At 50.0% G+C, this 24,534-nt stretch overlaps 1 protein-coding gene across 6 annotated transcripts in view; it reads left to right on the top strand.

Moving 5' to 3' along the window:
* The window catches only part of HIPK2 (homeodomain interacting protein kinase 2), a 188,042-nt gene that overhangs the window by 104,299 nt on the left and 59,209 nt on the right, over positions 1-24,534 (top strand). For all 6 annotated transcript variants that reach the window (XR_015723805.1, XM_087860791.1, XM_087860792.1 and 3 more), the window contains exons 3-5: positions 20,799-20,922; positions 21,192-21,311; positions 23,149-23,235. Coding sequence is in view for 5 of the 6 variants with exons in the window: in XM_087860791.1 (XP_087716917.1) it covers positions 20,799-20,922; positions 21,192-21,311; positions 23,149-23,235 (331 nt within the window). In the remaining variant the exon portion in view is untranslated. The remainder of the gene's footprint in view (positions 1-20,798; positions 20,923-21,191; positions 21,312-23,148; positions 23,236-24,534) is intronic.

Here is a 24,534-nt window from a genome sequence, read left to right on the forward strand (position 1 = left end):
ACAGATGAAGAGCCCAAGAAGAGGGTGGGACCAGGGATGCGGCTGGCTGACTGCTGGTGCCTGGTGGTGAACGGGTCCCACGGAGGGGACGAGGGTCCAGAGTAAGGAAGCAAGACAAGACAGAGGAGCTGGAGCCAGCACAGGGACTAGGAGGGTGGTGGGAGAAATCCTCTGAGGTCCAGGAAAACACATCTTAAAGGGGATTTTGACAGTAGTTGGAGAGCATCAGGATCTGTCATCAAAGGGAGAGGAAGCAAAGGATGGGAACCGAGGAGGAGGCCGGGGGAGCTGCATGGAGTGGGGACAGGTGTGGTGCATGGAGCAGCTCCTCTTCTCTCCTTCGACTTTTCCTTCAAGTGGGCCTTCTTGTCCAGATGTTAGACAACCGACTCTCTGCACCAGCCTTCTCAGCTCTGTTGTTTCCGCAGGGACCTGTCAGGGGAGTGCTTCTTTAAAATCGTAATCAGTTAATAGTTATGTTTCTGAAATGCAAGTCTAAGGTGCATTAGGGTTTGATTTTTTTTAAGATTTTATTTATTTGAGAAAGAGAGAGAGCCAGAGAGAGAGCACAAGTAGGGTGGGAGGGCCACAGGGAGAGGAGAAGCAGGCTCCCCATTGAGCAGAGCCCACTGTGTGGCTTGATTCCAGGACCCTGAGATCATGACCTGAGCTGAAGGCAGACTCTTAACCACCTGAGCCACCCAGGCGCCCCTCGAGTCTAAGGTACGTTTAGATTGGGTTTGTAAGTTGCTTTGGAACTGAAGGAGGGTCGTGTAGACTGTCCGTGCAAGCAGTCTGTCAGTGGGGAGAGAAGGAGAGAGCCTTAAGGAAGGGAAGGTGGGACAGGCAGCGCCATTTAAAAAGGAAGGAACGAAGAGGAGAAGGAGAAAAGAAGAAAGTGAGCCGGACGCCCTTGCAGTGTGGAGTAAGACCTCCACCCTGTGTCTTCAGTGCCCAGGACTGTGGGCAGCTGCCTCCCCGGCTGGCAGAAGGTTCTCACTCGGGGTCTCCCCTTGAAGTCCCTGGGAACCTCCTTTGCACTATAACTTACTCCTTAATTGTTCCAAGGGGGAGGCTGAGATTTGCTTATTTATCATGAATTGCTTTGTTTGCTCTTGATTTGTTTCCCTACTCAGTACTTCCCTCCACGATTTCCCTGGTTTGCCTCTCTCATAACAGTGGTCCCCTGACTGACGACGTGTGGTTAATACCATTAACTGTGCACCTTGTGGGCACTTGGAATTCAGTAACTTGCTCCTGGGCGTCTCGGCTCCAGGCTTAGGACCCTCATTCCTACAGGCACGTTTTTATCCAAGTGAGTTCCTCCCTGGTCCTAACAGCCCTGATGCAGATAATTCTTTCCCATTGCTCTTTGTTGCCTGTGAATACGTGATTGCATGTGACCAGGAGGAAAGCGTTGCTAGAATCCTAGAATCATGGTGTTGGCAAGGACTTCAGAAATCACCCTATTCAGCCACCCACTCACAGGAATTCCCTTCAACAGCTTTTGTTTAACTTATTAATAGCTTTTTTTCCTGGATTTAAACTGTTCCCCAAAATAAATATTGGGTGGGTGATCCTGGGAGTGGTTTGAGAGTTGATATTACCAGGAATATCAGGAGGAGCAAGCTTTTTTTAAAAGCCAGAATTTTGCTAGCCTCGTAAGGATCGGGGTCGTAGTGGTCCTTTGTGTGCGGGCTTTGGCTGTGCCGCTGATCCCTGCCCTCCTCCACGGAGACAGCGCTGGTTGCTTTCACAGGGGAGGCCCCATGCACCCAGGCGACGGGCTCAGTGAAGCCTCAGTCTACAACAGAGGCGCGGCAAGGACCCCTGTCTTTCCTCAATGTCATAGGCCGTTCCAAAGATGCATTGTAATGTTGAACGTGGAGCGCCTGATTTGTGCGGCAGCACGTGGGGCCTGCGCCGTTAAACCTGCGTGAATGTGGGCCCATCGGGTCTCTGCACCATCGGGACCCCGTTCTGCTTTTTTGTCATTTAGCACACCAAGCTGCACTTAGATAAAACTGTCTCTGGGGCGCCTGGGTGGCGCAGTCGTTAAGCGTCTGCCTTTGGCTCAGGGCGTGATCCTGGCATTCTGGGATCAAGCCCCACATCGGGCTCATCTGCTGGGAGCCTGCTTCTTCCTCTCCCACGCCTCCTGCTTGTGTTCCCTCTCTCGCTGGCTGTCTCTTTCTATGTCAAATAAATAAATAAAATCTTTAAAAAAATAAAAAACTGTCTCTGCATTAATAAAGACGTGGTCTTGGGGACTGGGGGGCGTGGTTTGTTCCCCCCCACCCCCCGCCTTTGGGAAGGATAAAACTTCATAAAGGTAGGCAGGCTTTGCAGATGCTACGTAACACTGGGAGCTCCCTGTCACAGCAGGTCAGGGGTCCCAGTCTATGCTTCTTGAAGCGCCAGAAGCTTATGTCCTTTGCTTGCCTGTCAGCTCGCAGTGGCCCATCTCCATTGGGGGCCTCCTTCCCTAGGTCTGTGTGGGGCGATGGAGGGGTGTGACTGGTTCCATAAAATCTCTAAACCCGCTGTCCACGTCACAGCACTTCATAGTTCTTAGCACTGCATTTTCCAGTTACTCACATTGAGAGACAAATGCCCTTGTGTCTGCACTTTGAGTGAAAGAGTCAAAAGAATAGGTTATTGTCTTACCTCTGGGCCGGGGCATGGGAAGTGCAGCAGTTGTATTTTCTGCCCTGGTGTCCCCTGCCCCTAACTCATCCAGGCCTAGCCCCTCGTGTCCTTTCCTGGTTCTCTTGAACATTCCTTGTGTTCTGCCTCTGAACCTTTTCTTACACGTCCTCCAGCCTGCAGGCCTGGCCCTCCTCTGGACTCTCAAAAGTCTGCCTAACCCTGGTGGTCTTATGAAGTCCTGCCTCCTGGAATTCTCCCCTATCCTTCCCAGCCTGGAGTGGAGTCCGCCATGAGAGCTTAAGCTCCAGGGGCACCTGGGTGGCTCAGTCGGTTGAGCATCTGTCCGACTTTAGATTTCGGCTCAGATCATGATCTCAGGGTTGTGAGGTGGAGCTCCGAGTGGAGCTCCGTGCTGGGCGTGGAGCCTTTTTAGGATTCCCTCTCCCTCTACCCCTTCCCTCCTCCCTCTCCACCCCCCCTTCCTTTCTCTCTCTCCTTCCCACCCTTAAAAAAAAAAAAAAGAGTTTAAGCTCTATGAGGGCAGAAACTGTCTTTTTTGTTAATTACCAAATACTGAGTGACCAGCACATAGTAGATGCTCAATAAATATTTGTCGGCAGAAAGACAGCAATTGCTGGCAACCTTAGCTGGCATCTGTTCTGTATTACTTCTGTCTGCATTCCTCTTCTTATACATGTACACCAGATACTAAGCTCCTTGGGAACAGAAACCACGGCCTGTAGCACCTCTAGCAGAGTCCTGAACACCCTAGGAGCTCGGTAAACACTGGTGATTGAGTTTATTACATAATCACTCAGTAACGTTCCCTGAGCTGGGGTAGGGGTGAGGGAAGCAGGCAGAGTGTCGTGCCCCTGCTCTCTCATATAAAACCACCTGGAGCAGCATTTTCAGCAAGGAGAAGGTCCCCCTCCTCCCATCCAGCACTTGGCTACTTAGGGTGGATATTAATATAGAGCACGACACTGTTAACATTATATTCCTCTTCTGAAAATTTGCAGAGGACTGTATAGAATTGTTCACGAATCCGTTATCCAGTGGTCGGCTGGTTAATTCCTGAGTAAGCCACTTTGAAAACTGATTATAATCCTGTTTCCAATGGAGAGTTGGGACAAGGCCAAAAAGGGTATATTATTGTGTCTCGTAGGAGGGGAGAACCCGGCAGATAGTCACTGAGTTACGGCGCCAGAGCCTTCCTTTCTTCTGTTATTGTAAATTATTGTTAGAGTAGAAAGCCAGATCAGCAAAGTGAGACTCCGGCACTGCACTTCCTCTGAGCTGAGGGCTTATATAATGAAGAGCTTCATAAACAAACATTGCATAAACTTAATGTGGGCTCTCTCCTATTAAAGTTCATGCTGCTTAATGTAAAGCGGGATAATTGTTTCATATTCCTTTGAAGTTCTAAGGTGTCCCTTGCTTCTGGGGTAGTTTAATAAGAGAAAACCTGTTTTATACCCCTCAAAAGTCCCCAGTATACGGCTAAAACAGTAATTTTGCTTCTTGTCTTCCTGCCTCTGTCTCTCCCTTAAGGGTCTCTCCAAACCCAAGGGCCTGTAGGGCCAGTCAGTGAGCTGGTGAGGCTGTAGCAGGGGGCGGCGCTAGTCAGCCTGGGTGGATTATTGCCAAGCACAAATGTGTAGCCCAGATTTGCCAGGGCTTTGGATTTTCAGGAGAAGCTGGGAATCCAGGCTTTTAGGAAATGTCACCTGATTTCTAAATGTTAGTAAGTAATTCAAAAAAATGTTAAATCCTTTGCGGGCCAAACCGTTTCTGGCTGTGTGGGGGATGCTTTCTGGGGGAGGGTGGTTTGCTACCTTTGTCCCATCCCTTCAGGCCTTGCTGCCTCTGGACCCTTGAAGATCCCCCTCTCCTACCACTTACCACTTTCGTTATGCCTCCAACCATTTTAAGGGGGGGGGGGGGGCGTTTAATTCATTCCCATCCAGAGCCTCTGCCACTGCAGGGAAGGGACCACCAAATGGAGTGTTTATGACAAAGTTCGGTGCCGGGCAGGTACTCAGCTAAGGCTTGAGGAGAGAACGAGCCCCCACCTTCCTTTCTGTGCTCTGTCCTCTCTTGGAGGGGCGTCACCTATGGCTGTGCAGCAAATGACCTCAGAACTCAGTGGCTTCGCACAACAGTAACGTGTATTCCCTCACAGTTTCTCTGGGCCAGGAATGTGGTGGCAGCGTGGTGGGACAGTTCTGCTCAGGTTCCCCTATGAGGCGGCCGCCCAGCCCCCACCCGGGCTGCACTAGTCTGAGACCTTGACGGGGTAGAGAACCGGCCACGGCGGCTCACGCTTGTGGCTCGCAGGCGGTGCTGGTGGCTGGCAGGAGGCCCTGTTCCTTGCCATGTGGGCATCTGCATGGGACTGCTTGAGTGAGTGTCCTCACAATATGGCACTGGCTTCTCCCTGAGCCAGTGATCCGAGAGAGAGCAGAGCGTGGGCAGCCGCCACGTCCTTTATGACCTCATCTCCCAAGTCACGCGTCATCATTTCTGCAAAATCCTATTCAGTGTTGGAGGGGGGCCCACACGAGGATGTTGAAAATACCAGGAGGTGAGCATCGCTGGGTGCCATCTTGGAGGCTGGCTGTCATAGACCCTCAATAAATCCCTTTTTAAACAAGTGAAATAATCCAACACTGAGAGTAGTTTTTCAAAAAACGTTAAGGGAATAACAATTATGTAACAGTCATCCCGTTTACTATTGTGTTTTTGAGATCAGCTTCAGAAATTAAATATCCTATTTTTTTTAAGATTTTATTTATTTGAGAGAGAGAGCATGCATGCACACATGTGAGAGAGCATGAGCGGGGGTGGGGGCAGAGGGAGAGGGAGAAGCAGGCTCCCCACTGAGCAGGGAGCCCAATGTGGGGCTTGATCCCAGGACCCTGAGATCATGCCCTGAGCCGAAGGCAGACGCTTAACCGGCTGAGCCACCCAGGTGCCCCAAATATCCAACTTTTATCGCCCATCTTAGAACTGTCTTCCCTAAATGTGTCAAATCATTTTTTAAAATAATTTTTAAAACCTACCTGTATCACCTCTTAGAGTGATAGATTCAGGTAACCAGCTGCTTTTCAAGGAAACCCTTTCAATTATTGCTTACCTCTGTCTGCTCCACAGGGTAGTCCTTGTTCTGACAGTCTCTCAGTTGCCTGAGATGACATTTTTCTACGGAACCTAATGTTTTTTAAGGATTTGAAAGGAAAATCCCCAAGAAGTCGCGTCCTGAATAAAGAGTAGAACCCCTTTGATGTATTAATAGCACTTGTGAAGACAAATAGCCCCCCGATATTCCCCAGGGCCCTCTGAATTAGTAGGAGGGGGCGCCGGTTAATCAGCAGCTACAGACAGGGAGAGGGGTTACTCCATCCAGTTCCTGTCGGGGGATCTATTTCTGGTACCTCCTTTCCAGCCTCCCACCCCAACTCAAACAGCAGGACTGAGTGGGCGCTGCTGGGGCTTACACACACACACACACACACACTCAGGCTGCACGTTACCTTTGCCTTCTTCAAGAACCATCCTTAATATTCATTTTTAACCAGATTTCACCTGAATAAAAACGTTAAGGGGAAGAAGGAAAGGTGCCCTGACGTGATTTCCCCTAGGAAAATCCCCACTGTAGCTAGTGCTTATTTGTTCAATAAACAAAACCTTAGGCTGGGAATTGAAGGTCAACACAAGCAGAGTCCAGGAGCGTGCACCGGGGCTGAGGGGCTGTGCAGTATTCACGTGTGCACCTGGGGAGGGGTCTGCCGTCACCGCCCCCCAAGCCCCACCCACTGCGCTTGGCGGTGGTCTCCGAGTCGGGGCGTTGGTAAATGGAAATGAAATGTATAATTCATAAGGCCGAGGTGGTGTGCGATCTGTGGAAGAGGGGTAGTAATTACAGAATTGAGAAATGAGGCTGCAGTGTTGTAAGTAACCTTTCTAGGTTAGAGGCTGCTGTGATAGATGGCGGGCATTGTTCTCTTTCTGACCTTTTTCTGAACTTCCCCTTAGAAGAACAGAGGAAATACAGTTCTGCCTTTTCCCATATTGTTTTTTGAATAATACCTTCAGATGCCAGCTTTTAGCATTTCTGTTCTTCCGTTTGGGGTTTTGCTTCCCCGCCCCCCCCCCCCCATGCTTTGCTGCTTCCCAAAGAAGAATCTAGGCGCTAATTACTTTGTCCCAGTATTAATGGTAAACACAGAGGTTACCCAAATATTTGTCCGTATTGAACACAGTCTGTATAGGAAAAGAAAATCGCCCTGCAGCATCCTTTCTCTCCCTCTGCCCCCCACCCCACCCCGGCCAAGCAGGGCGCTCCGGAGAGTCGTCCTTGGTAATGGTGCAGGCGGACCGGCAAGAAACGTGTGGGACGTTTGGTAGGAAAATGACAGAGCCAGGGATGGACCGCAAGCTCACATTTGCAGAACAGTCATTTCAACCAGATGTGAACGTGTGTGGAGGAATGATGCTCATTCACATTTAAGCTATCGATGCACTCCTAAGAGGAAAGGAATACCAAGGCTGGGGAGCGTGTGCCCTGCACCGTTCCTTTCCTCTATGCAACCTGAAGTACTCAGCGTTGCTCCCTCCTCCCTTCCCTCTGCCGCTGTCGATTTCCTGATCTGAACTGTGACTCCCTGATCATGTCCCACAACTTTGGGCTCTAGGATCAGCTGAAGTCTATCAGCCTCTGTGAAGTCAGGGAACCCTAGAAGAGAGAAAGAAGGAAGATTTCTGTTTGATTCTCACACAAATAGGCATCCTTAAAAAGGCAGCAGAAGAGTTTCACTTAGCCTTGCAGTTGAATCTTGAGTTGAATGTTTGGGGGTATTTGGGGTTGTTTTGTTTCTTGAAAAACCAATCCTTTTGAGGCCAGATGAAAAGAAACTAGACAGTTCTGTGTTAGAGCCTTTCAAAGTGGGGACAGAATTTGGTTAGCTCCGTTTAGTTGGTTAATGCTGATTGAACCCCTGCTGTGTGCAGAGACACCACCCGCATAAGGAAGCAAATATAGGCTCTTTCTCCTCAAGGAACTTCTGATCTCGTGGGGGAATCCAGGGCAGGCCTAAATGCATCCACACCTAGACCTACTTACGGAGCTGCCACTGCACAGAGGCGAGCGTGACAAGCAGGCAAGCAGTGACTGCAAGTGATATTTCAGAACTTTTATTCTGTGGCAGAAAAGAAACTGAGCTCTTCACACCAGTCATCACTGCCATTCTTTCCAACAGCCACTTAATTGCTCGTGGGTTTTTTTAGTTGAGTATTTAAAAACTCTCCGTAGCTGCCTCCTTTCTTCCCATTTTCTCTGGTTATTTCTTTCTTTATCTCCAGATAGATAGTTTCTCCTTCCTCGCCCACCACTCCTCCGCTTATATATATATTTTAAAGATACAAACTTCCTATGCCAGGCTTCTCCCATTAAAAATACATAGAGCTTTATCGGTTTCTGTTCAGATTTCCCCATGGAAATCCCCATTATCAGAGAAGAACTCAGAAGAGCTGCCTGCTCCCTACCCCTTCTCTTCTTACCTTAAAATGAACCAGCAAATAGTAAGCAGTCCCTGTTTTTATTTCTTCCTCAGATAATCAGTCCAGTTCCACAAACATCATGTATTGAGCATACTTTGTTCTTGCCTAGTGCTTGGAAGTAGGGGAAGAAGAATGAAGCCGTAACCTGTCGTAGCTCCTGACTGTAGAGCGTGACAGCCCATGTCTGTGGAGGACCCAGGACTCAGCCGGGTGCTGTGAGATGTGCAGAGATAAAGAACACAGTCTGCCACTTGGAGATGCTTCCAGTCTCATTGAGAAGCTGATTTGAAACAGTCATGAGTATCATGGCAGGCATGAGTGGAAGAGCCAAACGGCCAGTGGGTGTGCTGTGGGAACACGGAACGGGAGGGCGCCTCAGGCAGGGAAGGCTTCTGGAAGAGGCGGGATTCCAGTTGAGAGCCCGGATGGCTTCAGACGGAAGCCAGAAGAGGTGCTTTCCAAAGGGGCAAACCGGGAGCACCAGGGGGTGTCTGGGGGCCCCACCCTGACCACTCCGATGAGCCTGGACCCCTCCCTCCCTTCTTCCTCTCTTCGCTTTGTGCCTTGAGCTCCACCGATGTGTGGCATCTTCCTGATTGCGTGCGCTGGTTAGCTCATTTGGCTAGAGTAGTGTTCGGTGCTCAAGAGAGCAAAATGAACGCCCTGATCTCTTTGGCTGAAGGGTGCTCCATGTCACAGGCATGCAGGAGAGGCCTGGCTCTGGGATTACAAAGAGGCCCCATTGTTTGGCTGAAAAAAAACAGTTAATGGGCAGATAGGGCGGTGGTCTCTTTATCTGGGGGGACACTGACTCCCCTGTCCCTGACAGAAACATCTTCTGTGCTCTGCCCCACACTTGGCTGTGCATTTCTGACCGAGCGGCCCAGCACCCCTCCCCAGAGGGATGCCCACCCCTCCGTCCCACGGGGTTGAAGGTGCAGAGGCCTTCCCGAGCCTGTGTCTGCTGTACTTCAGCACCCCCTAGTGTGAGCTGCGAAGAGCCAGCGGAGTTTTCCTCCATGACCCAAACAAACAAGAAAGCAAACTTGGGCTTTGCTTTGTTTTGTTTTGTTTCAGCTCCTTTAGGAAAAGTTGAGTGTTGGAAGGGTTTCCCTAAATAAGCTACCCTTGGCCGGAGACCTAAAATTTATGACCATTTTGTTTGGCAAAACTCCTGCTGGAACAACCAACCAGCCGCCTTGGGCACTCCCTCCGTGTTCCGACCGTGGCAGGCCCTAACAGGCTGTGGTCAAGTCCACCGTGTGGTGTTTCCTGCCACAGAATTCGGTGAAGGCTGCGCCCTCTGCCCTCTTCTGTGGGTTTGGTCTCCCGGCAAGGCCAGCATGGTATGCACTCCCCCTGGGAGCAAGGCCGGCCTCCTCCACCAGGCTCCGCTGGCCCCACTCACGCCCGCGCGCTGGGAGACGGGGCTCGTCCTGTACCTCCTGGGTCGGAACCTGCTCCATTGGCCAGGACGGCTCCTGGCCCTATCTGCAAAGTGGCTCAGGTGGTGTGTTAGCAGGCCTCAGCCCCTCTTTCTCGGTCATTCTTTCCCCAAAACGCCACACGGGGAAGGAGGCCTCTTCTGAGGGTGGGGGAGTATCCCTGTTGCCACAGTGGAGACTGACCCTCCGGTATGCGTTCGGCATCTTTACTTAGGGGATTCTCTTTCATATCTCAGGTCTGCGGCCTCCGCTCTCTCAATTGGTGCACCTCCAGTCAGTGACAGTGCATCTCCCTTTCAAAGAAGGAGCAGGTTTCCATCTTCAGTCCCCGTTCTTATTCTCGGCCGTTAGCTGTAGAGAATGGCTCGTGATTTAGCTCCACGCGCCGCCTGATCGGATGGTGCTGAAAGGAAAGGAACTAGGCTAAGGAGGAGTCTTGTCTCTGTCACAGTTCACTCGCTAAGAGCTGTGAACCCCTGGGCCTCTCCAGTGCAGGCCCGGGGACCCCTAGCGGGAAGGCATCATGATTCTTCAGCCCTGTGTGGGTTCATTCATTCATCCAGTAAACATCGTGGAGGGCTCACTATGAACCCACTGAAACTAAATATTAACCAAATGTTAACTGACATTTAAATCAGTAAAGTTGCACATCAGTAAGTGATATTACCTTCTTCGTATGCTTTTATCTGGGGTAGAGGGTGAGCCTTGAGTTGATTGATTAGTGTGAAAGAGGCCAGCCCTTTACCCCCTGGCCTGACATCTCGTTTTCACTCCACTGGTGGTACATATCACCTCTCTGATCACGTGAGGGTGCTGCATTTACAACTGATCCCCAGGAATTGAAATTCCAAATTCCCTCGCAGTGCAGAGAAGAGAGGAGCAGCTTCCAGAAGCTGAGAGGTGGCAGCAGGTGGCAGCAGGACTGGAGGACGGGCAGGCTCCCCGGGGAAGCTCTAAGTGCACAGTTCAGCCCTCAGTTTTAGTCAACAGACTAGCAACAAAGCAGAAGAGAAACAATCAACAAAAGGAGCTGGAAAGCCTGTCTAAGGCTTTGTCTCCTTTCTCTCTCAGCCAGCTCTGTCCTCTTCCCAGCTCCGGGTCTTTGTGCTGAGCCCTCCCTCTAGCCTGCCTGTTTGGGGAGCCTGCATCCTGAGTCCTGGGGTCCACGCTGCCCACTGGTGGACGGGCCACACGGTGCCACCACAGGGTGGAAAGGGGATAGCACGTGGGAGGGAACGCTCAGGGGCTTTGCGACGCTGACCACGCTCTGTGTCTTCACTGGTTGGTAGGGACCCTGGTGGGTGCTTTCTGATAAGTCGTTGAGCTATATGTTTTTACTTTGTGCACTTCTTTGTATGTGTCTTATACAATAAAAAATAATAAAGATAAAAAAGACTTGAAAAAAGAACCTGCAAGCAGCATATGAGTGGAAAGAATCGGTCTGTGTAGACACGTGCAGAAACCTGCGGTTCTCTTTCCCTGGCTGATGGGTGCTTGTAGACATTTATTGAGCACATACTTAGGCAAGAAGTGAGAGCATAAAACCCGATGATCTTCTAGGTGTGTGGGGGGTGGGAGGCAAGACCAGTCTTTGTCCAGCAGCCCTTGGCTTCATGGTCAAGGCACTAGAGACCAGACTGGGACGTACTTGCAAAGTAGACACAGCGTATGTCAGCAGGGTAAAGAATTACAGGGCGGTGTGAGCATTTTTGAAATGAGCCATTGTGGGGTCCACGCTGATTTCTTCCTAGGGACATTTCTCATTGAGATTTAGAAGGAATTTCGAGGCTACTGTCAGAATATACTCCAGACATCTGAGAACTGGTTTCAAATTTATACCACCATCATTAGAAGCTTTGGGGATTAAGTTCCAGATCCAACCTTTTCTTTGAGTATGTAGGGACGAAAGTTAGGTTTTGGTGCTGCACTTTGCAGACGTAAAGCAGTGGTCCATTTACACACAGGTTTTGTTTGGTTTGGGTGGTTTTTTTTTTTTTTTTTTATAAATACAATACTGTAAATATATTTTCTCTTCCTTATAATTTCCTTAATAACATTTTCCTTTCTTTTGCTTACTTTATTGTAAGAATACAGTATATACATATAACCTACAAATATGTGTTAATCGACTAGTTATGTTATCAGGAAGGCTTCACTATAAAACAATAGGCTATTAGTAGTCTAAGGTTTGGGGGAGCCGAGTTACATGTGGATTTTCAACAGCTTGGTGGAGTGGGAGCTGGGTCCCCAACCCCATGTTTTTCAAGGGTCAACTATATATGTACTTAGTGCCCTTCAGGAAAGTCTCATTCCGAGGCAAGATGTTCATTGCCCATACAGATCAAAACTCTCAGTCTGGTTCTAACATTACACTGGAAATGGTCAGTTGAATCAAAGAAGCCAGCTTCCTCTGGGAGACTGTCCAAATGTCGCATGAGAATGATGACAAGATCTAGGCCAAACCGTGGTTGTTATAGTCAACCTTCCATATGGACGTGATGAATTGTTCTAATGTCTTGAGCATTTCTCTTGATGATAGCTGGAGACATTCAGTTAGAACAGAATCACTGTGAGGGTCTTGAAATGCTCCTCATCAGCACACAGTGTTACGGACACCAGCAGTGTTGCCCGAGGTAGAACTTCTAGAACATCCGTGCAGTGATTTTGCTGCATGCGTATCATTGAGCTGGAACCGCCCACAGGCATGAGTGGGGCGTCTTTCCTGTCTCTCCTTTGAGAGTCAGAGCCTTGCTCCCTGCGGCAGGCCTCCATCCACAGTGCCATCCTGAGCTTATTACAGGGCGAACCTCCTTCTGTGGAGTGTGTCTAGAACTCTTACAGTCCACAGTGTTTGGTGGGGCCATCACTGGCTGAGTGCAGGCCAATGCAACAAGTGGGCTCCTGGTCAGCCTCACCCTGTGGCTCGTCCCTGAACCTCCATCCCTCGGTCCCTTTGTCCTTCTCATCTACCCAGCACCCCAGTCAAAGACAAAGCTATTTTTCTCTCACATGTCCTGCTCACCAAGGAAGCTATATCTTTCTCAAAATCAAAGCCCAGGTTGGCTTTGGATTCACCAGTTAGATCGCTAGTTAGATCTCCACTGGACCTTCCTGGGTCCCCCAGACATGGTACGAGGTCATCTGTTAAGGGTGCTGCTCGCCATTTTCCTAGCAGCCCACTGCTGACCAGAGGGTGGATTCTCTCTCCATCTGGCCGCCCTGATGTGCTCCCCCGCACTCACCCTGCGGCTGTCTTCTGAGCAGAGCCCTCGAGCTTTGCAGTTCAATTTCTCTAAAATAGCCTCCTTCCAGTCCTCCAATTTCTGCTGTTTCTCGGGTCCTGTGTTTCTTTGATGTGACCCCTTATCTCCCACCCCGGGTCACCAGCACAAATAGTGGCTCAGAGCTCATGTCAGCATTTCCGAGTCCCCTTATATTTGCAGTGGAAACGTAAGATTGAACAACCCATCTGAAATACAATTTTACATTTTGATTGCTTCTGCCCCAGCCATACTGAGGTTACTTTCAATCTACATATATTTGTGGGAACGGGCTTTTTCACTGCAGTTCAATTCAAGTACACCTTATAATATCAGTGATTATAAAATACCATGGACTAATAGAGTGTCTTGCTTCCAAGGAGTTCAAACTGCTTTATAATTCTGCCGACCATCATTTATCTTCATACACTGCTGTAGAGACACGAGAGGAAAAAAAGAGAGATTAATAATCACATTTTATAGATGGTGAAATAAAAACTCAGAGAAATTGAGTAACATTTTTCCAGAAATGCACAGTTCTTCCTGGGCTCTCTGATTAGTGTTGCAGATTTATTGCCCAAGTCGGGAGTGGCCGTGAACCTTGCACTTGTTTTACTAGACGCAGTGAAAATGATCGCGACATCGACTCTGGTCGCCCACTTGAGCAAGAGATTGCACCGTGAATGGGGATGCAGACTTAGGACAGTGTTTCCCCATGCCAAGGGGGGAAGCGTGGGCTTGTGGCTAGACAGTTCTCTTTCTGAAGTTAGGTGGTAGGTATTTGGCTGTTGATTATATTCATTTTTGTACCTTTTATAGAAATAAATGAAACAGAAGTGCTTAATGTGTACGCTTTAATATATTTAAGCAGTTTTCCTAATGTTTCCACTTATAAGGAAGAAAGTGGGCTTTAAATATGAGGAAAAGGGATGCTCTTCATTTGACTACTATGACACAGACACGTTTCAGATAAGTGATTTAATATGTTTTGATTACCTGCCCTCTGCCAGGCACTCTGCTAGGTGCGTGCTACAATGCCTTGTTTAATTTCAGCCTCATACCAGCATCAGGAAGTTGAGGCACACAGCTAGACCCTGCCAGCCCCAGATTCCGCCTACGAGCATGTGTCGTTCCCACTCAGCTTGTGTGGTCTCCACACCTCTGTTGGGGGGGGGGGGTCACTCCTGGCAGGGTCACGTGGTCTGGACGTGCTCTGGGAATACCCTGTCCGCTCAGTGTGCTGTTAGGAAAGCTAGTGGAGCGAAATATCAAAGCTTCAATAATTGATGTATCGAAAATGACAGTTGTTTATTCTCTTTCTATAGAAAAACAGAATTTTCTGTGTCTTGCTGCGGGAATGTTGGAAAGGAACAATCTCTCTCTTTCTTAGGTGCAAATTTTGTCTGGCACTTCACGTATGTTTAAAGTATTTTTGATGTCCCAAAATAGCAATGAGGAGACTGTGTAAGATGATTCCGTGGGGTGGCAAATGAAGAATGAGTCATTAACAGAACCTGGGTGATTTGGAGCCCAATGGGAAAGGCCCGTTTCCCAAGCCAGCAGTCCTACCTGCTGTGGAACGGAACTGAGAACAGAAACAGCCCCCATGGAAGAAACCAGAATGTTTTCTTTTTGTTCTTAAGTATGTAAACTTTGAAACAGAAAGGCCAAGTAGTGGGCCTCTTGTCATAGGGCATGTTGCCAAAGAGATGGTGCCAGCTTCCGGGGAAACTGGTACCCGCTAAGGGTGTGGGGTTGAAACAGAAAGATTCCTTCTGCAAATATGTAGGGAGCACCTCGTGCCCAGGCATTGTGCTAGTGCTGCAGACACAGCGGTGACATGGGGACAGGGCGGGGGTGGGGCACGCACTCACCCTGCCCTGTGCCCCGGAGGCCACCCCCGCTTGTCCTCTTACCGAGACTCAGCTCAGACTTCTCCCAGGAAGCCCTCCCTGCTTTGCCTCTCCACCCCCCAGTCACTCCCCCTTCATGCACTGGGCACGCACTTGGCACATTGTACGTTAGCTGTTGGCACGCTCTCGCCTGCAGCTACGGTGAACTCCTGGAGGGGCCATGGGGTCTGGTTTATTTATTTTTCTATCTTCAGCACAGTGCACAACACACAGCGGACACTTAGGAAATGGCGGTTTGGACATTCGAGTGAGCGAATGCTTGAGTGGAGCTTGAGCCAACGTCTCGCTCAGACTAATGGTTGGTGAGAATGGTTTTCACTTCGTCCAGGAGTCCATGAGCCTCAGCAACCGCCAGACAGGCCTCAGGTGCCCTGAGCAAAAAGAAACTGATTTTAGGCCTCCCTTTGAACTTCCAGGGGCTCAGAGCCTGATGGACCAGCAGCACGGGGAACAGGGCAGGTGCAGGGTCACAGCAGAATGGTCTTCGTCCCCCTGAGGATCACTGAGAGCCAGGTAGAAAAGCACCTTCCTCACCTAAGGGCTGCCGGCCTAGGTGTTGAGCAGGCATTTAAGGAGCGCGTGAGACACAGACCCTGCCCCCCAGAAGGCTTCACAGGGGGCAGGTATGCGAGCATGTGCTCAGAACAGTTGGTGCTCAGTTCACGTCTACTGGACCAAGCGGGTTATCGGTGTTCGTGTATTCATCTCCTGGCATGGCCAGCACGGAGAAGGTGGGCGGCCTGTGTTTGAGGAGGAGGGAGGCGGGGAGGGGCCAGGCTGTTGCAGAGACGTGATCAGGATATCGTGTATGCCGGAAAAGGAATGAGGGAGAGTTTGGGGGTCGATTGGAAAAGATTGAAAGCAAAGGCAAGAGGCCAGTAGGGGGTTAGGGAGGGTGGAGGCCCAGACTGAAGACGCACAAGGTCGCTGGTCTCCCTGGGAGCTGAGGGCGGCACTGGCTTCAAGAGAGTTAAGAAGGGATGGGCTCTGGAGACCTAAACCGTGAGGCCTTGTCAGCCCCCTCAGCACCCTGGAGGCCCTGCAAACCCTGCCACTCTCGCTGGCCTTTTTGCTGGAATCGGTTGGTGAGCCGCGTACCGGTCTGTGTCCTCCGGGCCCCCACTCCCGGGGTTCGTGCCCAGTTTCCGCTCCCTCACGAAGATTTACCCCTCCTGCTCTCCTCTTTGTCTGTGCTACCTTAGAACTTTCCGCCTGAATCACATATTTTAGCACTTCCTTATATTTAATAAAGGTTTATTCAATCACCAAATCCTTATTGATTGAGTGGCTACTAAATGCCAGGCAGTGTGCTGCCCCATGGACGGAGCAGGGGGAGACACAGTAAGCAGGTTATTGGGGAAGTGCTGTAAAGTGACATTTATGGCACTGGAGATGGAGACTAACTGGTGTCAAGGGAGGCCTGTCTGTGGCAGTGACAATTAAGCTGAGGTTTGAAGGATGAGAAGGAGGCAGCCATCTGAGCTCCAGCGAAGGGAGCATTCGAGGCAGAAGCACAAGGTTGCACGGAGGCTCTAGGTCCAGAAAGAGCTGGGGTCCTCTAGAAATTGAAATTGAAAGGACAGTGGAGAGCAGGGCAGGGTTCTGATCGCCGAGGTCCCATGGGCCTTGGAGGGATTTAGGTTTCAATCCGAGTGCAGCAGGGGCCTCTACAGGCCTGAGAGCGAAGGGAGAGGTGGCCCGTCTGCTCCGGCAGTTGTGCAGAGAGCCACCTGGAGGAAGGAAAGGCCAAAGGAATGACCTGAGAGGGGGCTCCAGGTGGCCAGGGCCAGCGCGGTGGCAGCAGACGTGGAGAATTAGGGGCCAGTCGGAGATCCTTGCCAGCGGCCACATGGATGGATTGGTGGTGAGGACGAAGGGAGAGAAGGGAACCAGAGAGCATCCCGGGTTTCCAGCATGAGCAGCGGGCAGGAGGGGCCGTGAGTCTGTTCAGAGGGAGGAACAGAGGGAGGGACGTGTTGGGGAAGGGAGGCCAAGAAGAGTTCCCTTGTAAACAGACTAAGTTTGAGGCGACTGTGAGTCATTCCCAGGGACGTGCTGGGCCGTCAGGACCTAAATCTGGATCTGAGAAGGGTCCAGCATGGAGATGGACATTTGGAAGTGTGAGTGGAGTCTAGACCTACGGCAGTGGAAACGACTGCCATCGGCTTCCTAGGGTGCTGGAAACAATCCCCACAGAACGTGCAGGACTTAGAACAGTAGCTGTTTACTCTCTCATGGGCCTGGAGGCTAGAAGTCAAAAATCGAGGTGTCAGCAGGGACACACTCCTTCTGAAGCCATCTGGGGAGGATCCTTCCAGGCCTCCTCCAGCTCCTGGTGGCCCAGGCCCCATCACCTCCATCCCCACGTGGCCATCTTCCCTCTGCGTCTGTGTCCCAATATCCCTCTTAAAAGGACACTCGTCCTGTTGGCTTCAGGGCTCCCCCTACTCCAGCGTGACATAATCTTCACTAACTACGTCTGCAGCAGCCCCACCCCCAAATAGTGTCGCATTCTGAGATGTTGGGAATTAGGGCTCCAACCTGTCTGTTTTGGCACTTGGCACAATTCAGCCCATAACCGTTACCTAGAACAAGGGTGCAAAGAGAGAAGACGAGGGGTCCTCGGGCTTCGCCCTCGCGTAGCAGGTAGCTAGAGGAGGACAAGCCAGCAAAAGAAACGGAGAGGCAGGACAGATGCGGGAGCGTGTGATGTCGTGAAAACCCTGACCACGTGATTCAGGGTGGAAACGGGATGGGACGGTCACCCGTGGGAAAGACGTGCGCCTCTCGGGTCACACAGCTGAGAAGTTGACCAGTGGATGTGACATGACAGCAGGGCCGTGCTGGTCTGGACCATGCCCTTGAGTGGAGCAAAGCATGGAAGTCCAGCTGGAGAAGAGTGAGAAGATGGGGGGCAAAACAGAGGAGCTACAGGAGACTGCCCTGGAGATTTGGGGGGTCAGGGGCGGAGGAATGGGGCGACAGCTGCGGGGACGTGAAGGGATAGAGGAAGGGTTTGGTTTCGGGTTTGGTTTGCTTTGTTCTTGTGTTCTATTTTATTTTTTGAAGTGGAAGAATCCGGAGCGTGTTTGTACGCTTGAATTAGCTCTGTTTTCGCGTCTGTGTGCCGGTGTTGCACACCAGTAGTGTTCAGCCTTCCTTGTCACGTGGGCTAGTGTTGCCATCCCAGCATCTCGAGGACAGGACTGTACCTGCTATTTCTTTTGTCCCACAACCTGACACTTGAGTGTTCGTTCGTCGCCGTCCCAGCAAGAATCATGTTCCACTGTACATGTCCTGGTATCATGAATGGCTGCCGCTTTCTTTTCTAGTAGAGAAGGGACTGAGCGGTCTTCACAGACCCTGTTCAGGTAACATCAGTTGACAAAACCCTCGTCTGGTGTGTCTTGCCAGAGAACATCACTGAAGTGCCCTTTGCAGCAGTCTTATGTGTGGGATTCGGCCTTGCACGTCCTCAGGGAACAGAACCTGGGAAATGGGTTTCCAGAGGTTCCACACGGCCTGCTTCGGGGCATGAGAACCAGGTGATTAATCTGTTAGGAAGGTCAGCCCCGTGGTCAAGTCCAGAGATGCCGCCATGAGAGCAGCCCAGTGTGTTCCCAAGCCCCGACCTGCAGACAATGAGGGGCAAAAGCCCAGGTCACAGGAGTAGGGAGACAGAGGTGCGGAGACGCTTGATCCCGCAGCAGCAGCCCGCCAGAGGGGAGCTTCACAGGAACCAGGACAGGCGCTCGTCCCCCGTGGAAGAGGCCTGAGTCTACGTGTCAGAGGAGGCACACCAACACTCTAGAATAGAGAGGACAGAGAGGAAGACGGGTTCTGACACATGGAATAAGACAGATTGCATTGCTAGAGGCAACCTGCAGTCATCTGATCCATTTACACCGTCTGCCATCGTAGCTGAGATGACTGGCAGGTGACTTCCAGGGGACTCTGGAAGCTCTGGGGTGCGGGGGCAACCCTGGACACAGTGACCTCGGCCAGATATGGGACTAAAGGCCCCATGACACAGGGCAGTCTGGCAGGGATGTATCCTAAAGCAACCACAGACCTCCCCAGTGTACCAGTGCCAGAGGGAAGAGCATCCTTCCACGTTCACATAAGCTGTCAGCAACCGGGATTGGAGGACACAAAGACCCACAAGACGGTGACATGCCGACAGAACCCTGGCAGCTGAAGATGCCAGCAGTGAGGGGATGGAGAAGACCCATTAAGTAGGATCAGTGGCAGCCTGCACCCCCCCCCCCACACACACACACACAGTAACTCCTTCATACCAAGCCTGGGAAGACCCACCCCATCTTGACCAAACCTGGGAAGACCCACCCCACCTTGACCACGCCGGGGAAGACCACCCCTCCTTGACCAAGCCTGGGAAGACCACCCCTCCCTGACCAAGCCTGGGAAGACCCATCCCGCCCTGGCCAATCCTGGGAAGACCACCCCTCCTTGACCAAGCCTGGGAAGACCCATCCCGCCCTGGCCAATCCTGGAAAGACCCACCCCGCCTTGACCAAGCCTGGGAAGACCACCCTGTCTTGACCAAGCCTGGGAAGACCCACCGAGCCTTGAACTCTGGCAAAAAAATGTTTTGAGCCCAGACCGAAGACTGGCACTCTAGAAGCACCTGGCAGCGGTGCTAAATCTCCAGCTCTGAGGAAGTGAGGAAACTCCTCTTTACTTCTGAAAAATCAAGGCTTTGTAACAAAACATGTTGATTTTTGTTGGTTTTTTTCAATGCTATGATCTGGAGACAAAAGATTAGCCATGAGAGCAAATTTAAAAGAGCAAGGTGGGTTGGTGCTTTTTAAGTGGGGAAAATTCAGCTCGAAGCACCGAGACAAGTGGAGGTGTTTTGACCACACTCTTGCTCTGTCCTCCCGTGCTAGCTGGGTGAAGATAACCCAGACGGAGCCGTCGCCCCAGCTCCCACTGCTCCCACTCCAGGCTCCTGAAAGAGTAGGAGAGTGGCGTCTTCTGGCATTGCTTAATCAAGTGGGAAATTTACAGAGAAAACAGAAGCTGGGCTGATGCATTTCATTATCAGCAGAGAGCCTTGATCCACATTTTTTAAAGCTGTGTTCATCTCTCATACTTTGAACCTGGTTTTCTCCAAAATGTACCCCTACTTAATCATGACACATTCTTAGAAAGAAAATGCACTCTGTGGTCTCCTTGGTTTTCATCACTAACTACGTGTGAAAATTTCCCTTTGAATTTAGGTGGTTTCCTTTGGAAGCTCCAGCACGTAACCTTGTCTATCACGTGAAGGGACATAATCCTATAGTCAGGAACGGGTTTATAATGGAGTTCTGACTGGTACCCAGACTGCGGATTCATGAACAGGGTTCTATAATTATAATATTGGAGGACTTTTTAGCAGCCTGACTTTTTAGAAGCTGATAGTAAAAAAAAAAAAAATAGTGTTTCCTTACAAAAGTGTGGTTCAGACTCCTAAGGAAGACGGATCATTGGCATTAATGGATTTTGGATTTAATCCCCTTATTCTGCGTAGAGGCAACTAACTATATTACTGAAAGTAGAACACCTATACTTAAGAATTCCTTTGTAAAAAAACCAGGTATTCTCTAAAGATTGGTTTCCTGAGTTTTTGGTTACAAAAGATAACTCCGGAGTCTCTCTAAAGTGGTTACCGGCTCATCTGGTTGGAGTATAATGGTAATGAAGTCAATGGATGTGGCTCCCTGTAGGTCTGTTCTAGACCTGCCCTTCATCTCAGCCGGCCATCTGACCATACTCCCTGCTTACGGGGAGCACCAAGCCCAAGAATGGAGGGATCACTGCCACGCAGTACAAGAACCACAGGTTCTTTAGAGGGGGGCAGGCATGGTACCCCGGGTTTGAAAAATAGGATTTTATGTAGAGTTCATATAGAAATAGCTGCTCACACTTCCAAATTGCTAATGATTTCTCCCATTCTTCCTTTTCAGGGCCCCCGAGATCATCCTTGGTTTACCATTTTGTGAGGCAATTGATATGTGGTCCCTGGGCTGTGTCATCGCGGAGCTGTTCCTGGGCTGGCCGCTCTATCCAGGGGCTTCCGAGTATGATCAGGTGGGTCCAGGTAGCTCAGGCGTTCACAAGAGGCACTTCCTTTGTAACGTGATACATGGATGGGGTTTAGGGTGTTTCCTTGTCTCCCAAACCTTGCTTTCCGTAGCAGTGCTTTTCTTTCTTTATTCCTCTTTCTTGCCCCCTTTTCTTCTATTACTTCTTTCTTTCTCTAGAAAATCGTCACTTTTCTCAAAGGCACTAGAGCCATGAGTACACCATATGTACGGTGACAGGAAACGCCCTGACCTCATTCTCATCTTTTCTTGCAGATTCGGTATATTTCACAAACACAGGGTTTGCCAGCTGAATATTTATTAAGTGCAGGGACAAAGACAACGAGGTTTTTCAACCGTGACACAGACTCACCGTATCCTTTGTGGAGGCTGAAGGTAGGAAGAGCGTCCCCTCCTCTCCTCCCCAGTGCCCAACACTCAGAGAAGAAAGGCACCGTCCACTTAGTGGGGAGCTTTTGCCATCGGCACATGGATCCTGGATTTCGCTTTGATTCAGTCAGCAGCACGGGAGAGGGGGCGACCATTGTTGATATATGGGATGGATGAAGTCAGAAGTTCAAAAGCACTGCTTTGTTTGGCCTGCTGCCTGCGAAGCTCAGATCCCAGGTTTTGGTGGCTAAACTCCTGGGATATAATCCCAGTAAACCATGATGACTTGTTGGGTTTGTGCTGGAGATGGAAATGAACCACCCCCTACCCTCAAGGAGCTCCCAGTCCAAAGGGACTCTGGACGCATGTGGCAAGCCCAAGCCCCCCCACCCCACCCCACCCCCACTGTCACAGGTGCCCTGTCCCTAGTAGGAACAGAGTGTGGGGCCAAGAGGAGGGAGCCTTGAATCCTGCCTGTGGCAGAGGGTCAGGGAGGAGCATTTGAGCTGGGCCCGAAGGGATGAAGAGGGTCTTCCAGGCAGAGGGAACAGCCTCCGCAGCATGGCATCCTAAGGCTCTAGGGAGGGGTCTGTTTGTCGCAGCCGGCAGGTGGTAAAGCACACCACTGCACACCGTAAACTCTTGGGTGGTTTTACTTTAACGGAAACATATTTTGCTTTCACTTTGATCTGTGCCTCGTAATTAAAATTAATGTATTTTCCTGGGAAGGAGAAAATAATGCAAGTCTTTTAAGTATGTTTTATGTTCATTTTAGGTGTTTCTTTTTTTGCAAGAGAGTAGGTGGGGGTTTTTTTGTTTGTTGGTTTTTTGGTTTTTTGGGTTTTGTTTTTTTTAACAGAAACCACAGCCAAATTCTAATACGATTTAATGATGAAGTGTGGCCAGTAGTTGCAGATCTAGAAGAAAGATTTGAGAGCTCAGCAAGCAGTCTGAGGCTGTTGATGAGAGGGCTGTCATTTGGCAACTGTGAGAGTGAGCAGCTCAAGGTCAGGTCCAGTGAAAAAGAGTTCCGGGGTGGAGGAGAGTGAGGCCAACCAGCAGCAGGGTTTGCTTCTGTCTTAGTGGGGAGCCTCAGCCCTCCGTGTGCAGCTGTTCGGGGGGTCAGAGCCTGGAGCCTAGCAGCTCCAGGTGTGGCCTCCCTGAGTGAGATTTTGAGGATCAATTACCTGCGATCCATGGAAAAGTCCAGAAACCCCTAGTAATTGGAAAGAGCAGCTTCCTAGACGAAGGCCGGTGCAGGCACCATATGTGCGTGGCCCAGCCCCAGGCAGACTCTGGGGCCAGCTGCCGCCTCCTGGCCATGCAGCCTTGGCAGACTCCTTAAGCTTTTCATTCTTCTTCCTCCCTCTAGAACATGGGTCGGTCACTGTCCTACCTAGGATGGTTACGAAGGATGTTGAATGCGCTCAGTTGCTTTAGAACAGTGAGAGCCTCTGGGTGAGAGTTCGAGAAATAAAATTTAAATTTATAAAACCATGTACAAAAGGGCCTCTGCTTTTCCACATGTGGAATCTCACCTTATCCCTTAAGCTCAGGGGAGAATGAAGGGTTCTCAGGGATGTGGCATATTCTTGTTGGAACCCTCTGGGTCTGATTCAGAGTAGGCCCCGACGGGTGTTTGTGGGAAGGAAGGAGAGATGAGTTAGTGTGGAGGATGAAGAAAGTAATTAAGTGAGCAGGTCACTTTAAGAAGAATCAAAGTGTCCTTTGAAAGATGGGGAGAAAGACCCTCCATGAGAAGCAGAAGTTCCAGGGTTGGAGTCACAGTGACGAGGAAAGACTTGATATGACCAATCAATCAGCTTTTGCCTCTTTTGACCAGACACCAGATGACCATGAAGCAGAGACGGGGATTAAGTCGAAAGAAGCAAGAAAGTACATTTTCAACTGTTTAGATGACATGGCCCAGGTAAGCCCCATGGGTGAGTATGCAATGTTAGCCCTTTACAAACCATGCACAGCAAGACTTCTGTGCAATGTAAGATGGCGGGTAGAAATTCACATTACTCAACGGCAGTGGTTGACCTTGACCTTGACCTTCAACGGTGATATGCCACTCTTAGTAAGAATATTATTGGGTTAGCGGAACATTTTCAAAACCTTACCAGCTCTTTTTAAAAATAGCTTCAGTTTATTGGTTCCCATTTGTAAAAAAAGAAAAAAAAATTACTGGCCAATCTTAGTGATGTTTTCATGAGAAGAATTCAAGCTCATTAGCACATTTGAGTCTCATGCCCATGATTCAGTGTATTAATTCCCTCAAGCTGCTGTAACAGGGTACTACAAACTGGGTGGCTTAAGACAGCAGACATTTATTCTCTCAACAGTTCAAGAGGCTAGAAGTTTGACATTCAAGTACCACCAGGGCCATGCCCCCTCTAAAGGCTCTAGAAAGAAACTGAGGCATGTCCCGTGCCCCAGTCCTCGTGTCTGCTGGCCCCTGGCAATCCTCTGTAATCCCCGATGTGTAGCTGCATTACCCTGACCTCTTCATCCTTCTTCATGCTGCCTTTATTCTGGGTTTCCTCTTGTCTGTGCACCCATACCTCCCTCTCTTTCTCTTATAAAGACACCAGTCATTGGTTTGGAACTCTCCCTATTCCAGTATGACCTCCTTTCAACTTGATTGACATCTGCAAAGACCCTGTTTCCATATAAGGTCACATCACAGGTACCGAGGATTAGGACTTAAACACATCTTTTGCTGCCACACAACTCAACCCACTTCAGTCAGTCTCTCTCAGCTCACTGGAGGGACCACAAGCTCTCACCTTTGTGCCCAGAGAAAATTCTAGAACTTTACCTATTTTTAGTGAAAAGACTAGCCTAAAATCAGGACAACCCAAAGAGAGTTTTTCTTAAAAGCAATGAGAAGTAAAGCTGTAGACCAATAAACACTCACCACACTTCTTACTGAAGGTGAGTGTAACCAAAAATCATGATTCTGAGTAAAGGATACTTGTCGGTTGATTAGAAGCTTAGATTGCCTGAGAAAACTGAAATTGCTTTCCAGAGCATGCCTTGGAAAATAATAGCACCACAAAACAAGTCTTTCAAAAGCTGTCCTAGGCTTGCTCTTGGAGGAAAAATCCTGTGTTCAGATATCCTGCTCATCTTGGCCAGAGGTAAGCCCCGTGAACAGGGTGCCTAAATTAATTCCAGCCCTAACTCAGGGCACTGCCAGAGGACACAAACACTACAGACGGAG

This window comes from Ursus americanus, chromosome 3 (genome assembly GCF_024610735.1).
Source record: "Ursus americanus isolate L20-20 chromosome 3, mUrsAme1.1.p, whole genome shotgun sequence".
NCBI lineage: Eukaryota > Metazoa > Chordata > Mammalia > Carnivora > Ursidae > Ursus > Ursus americanus.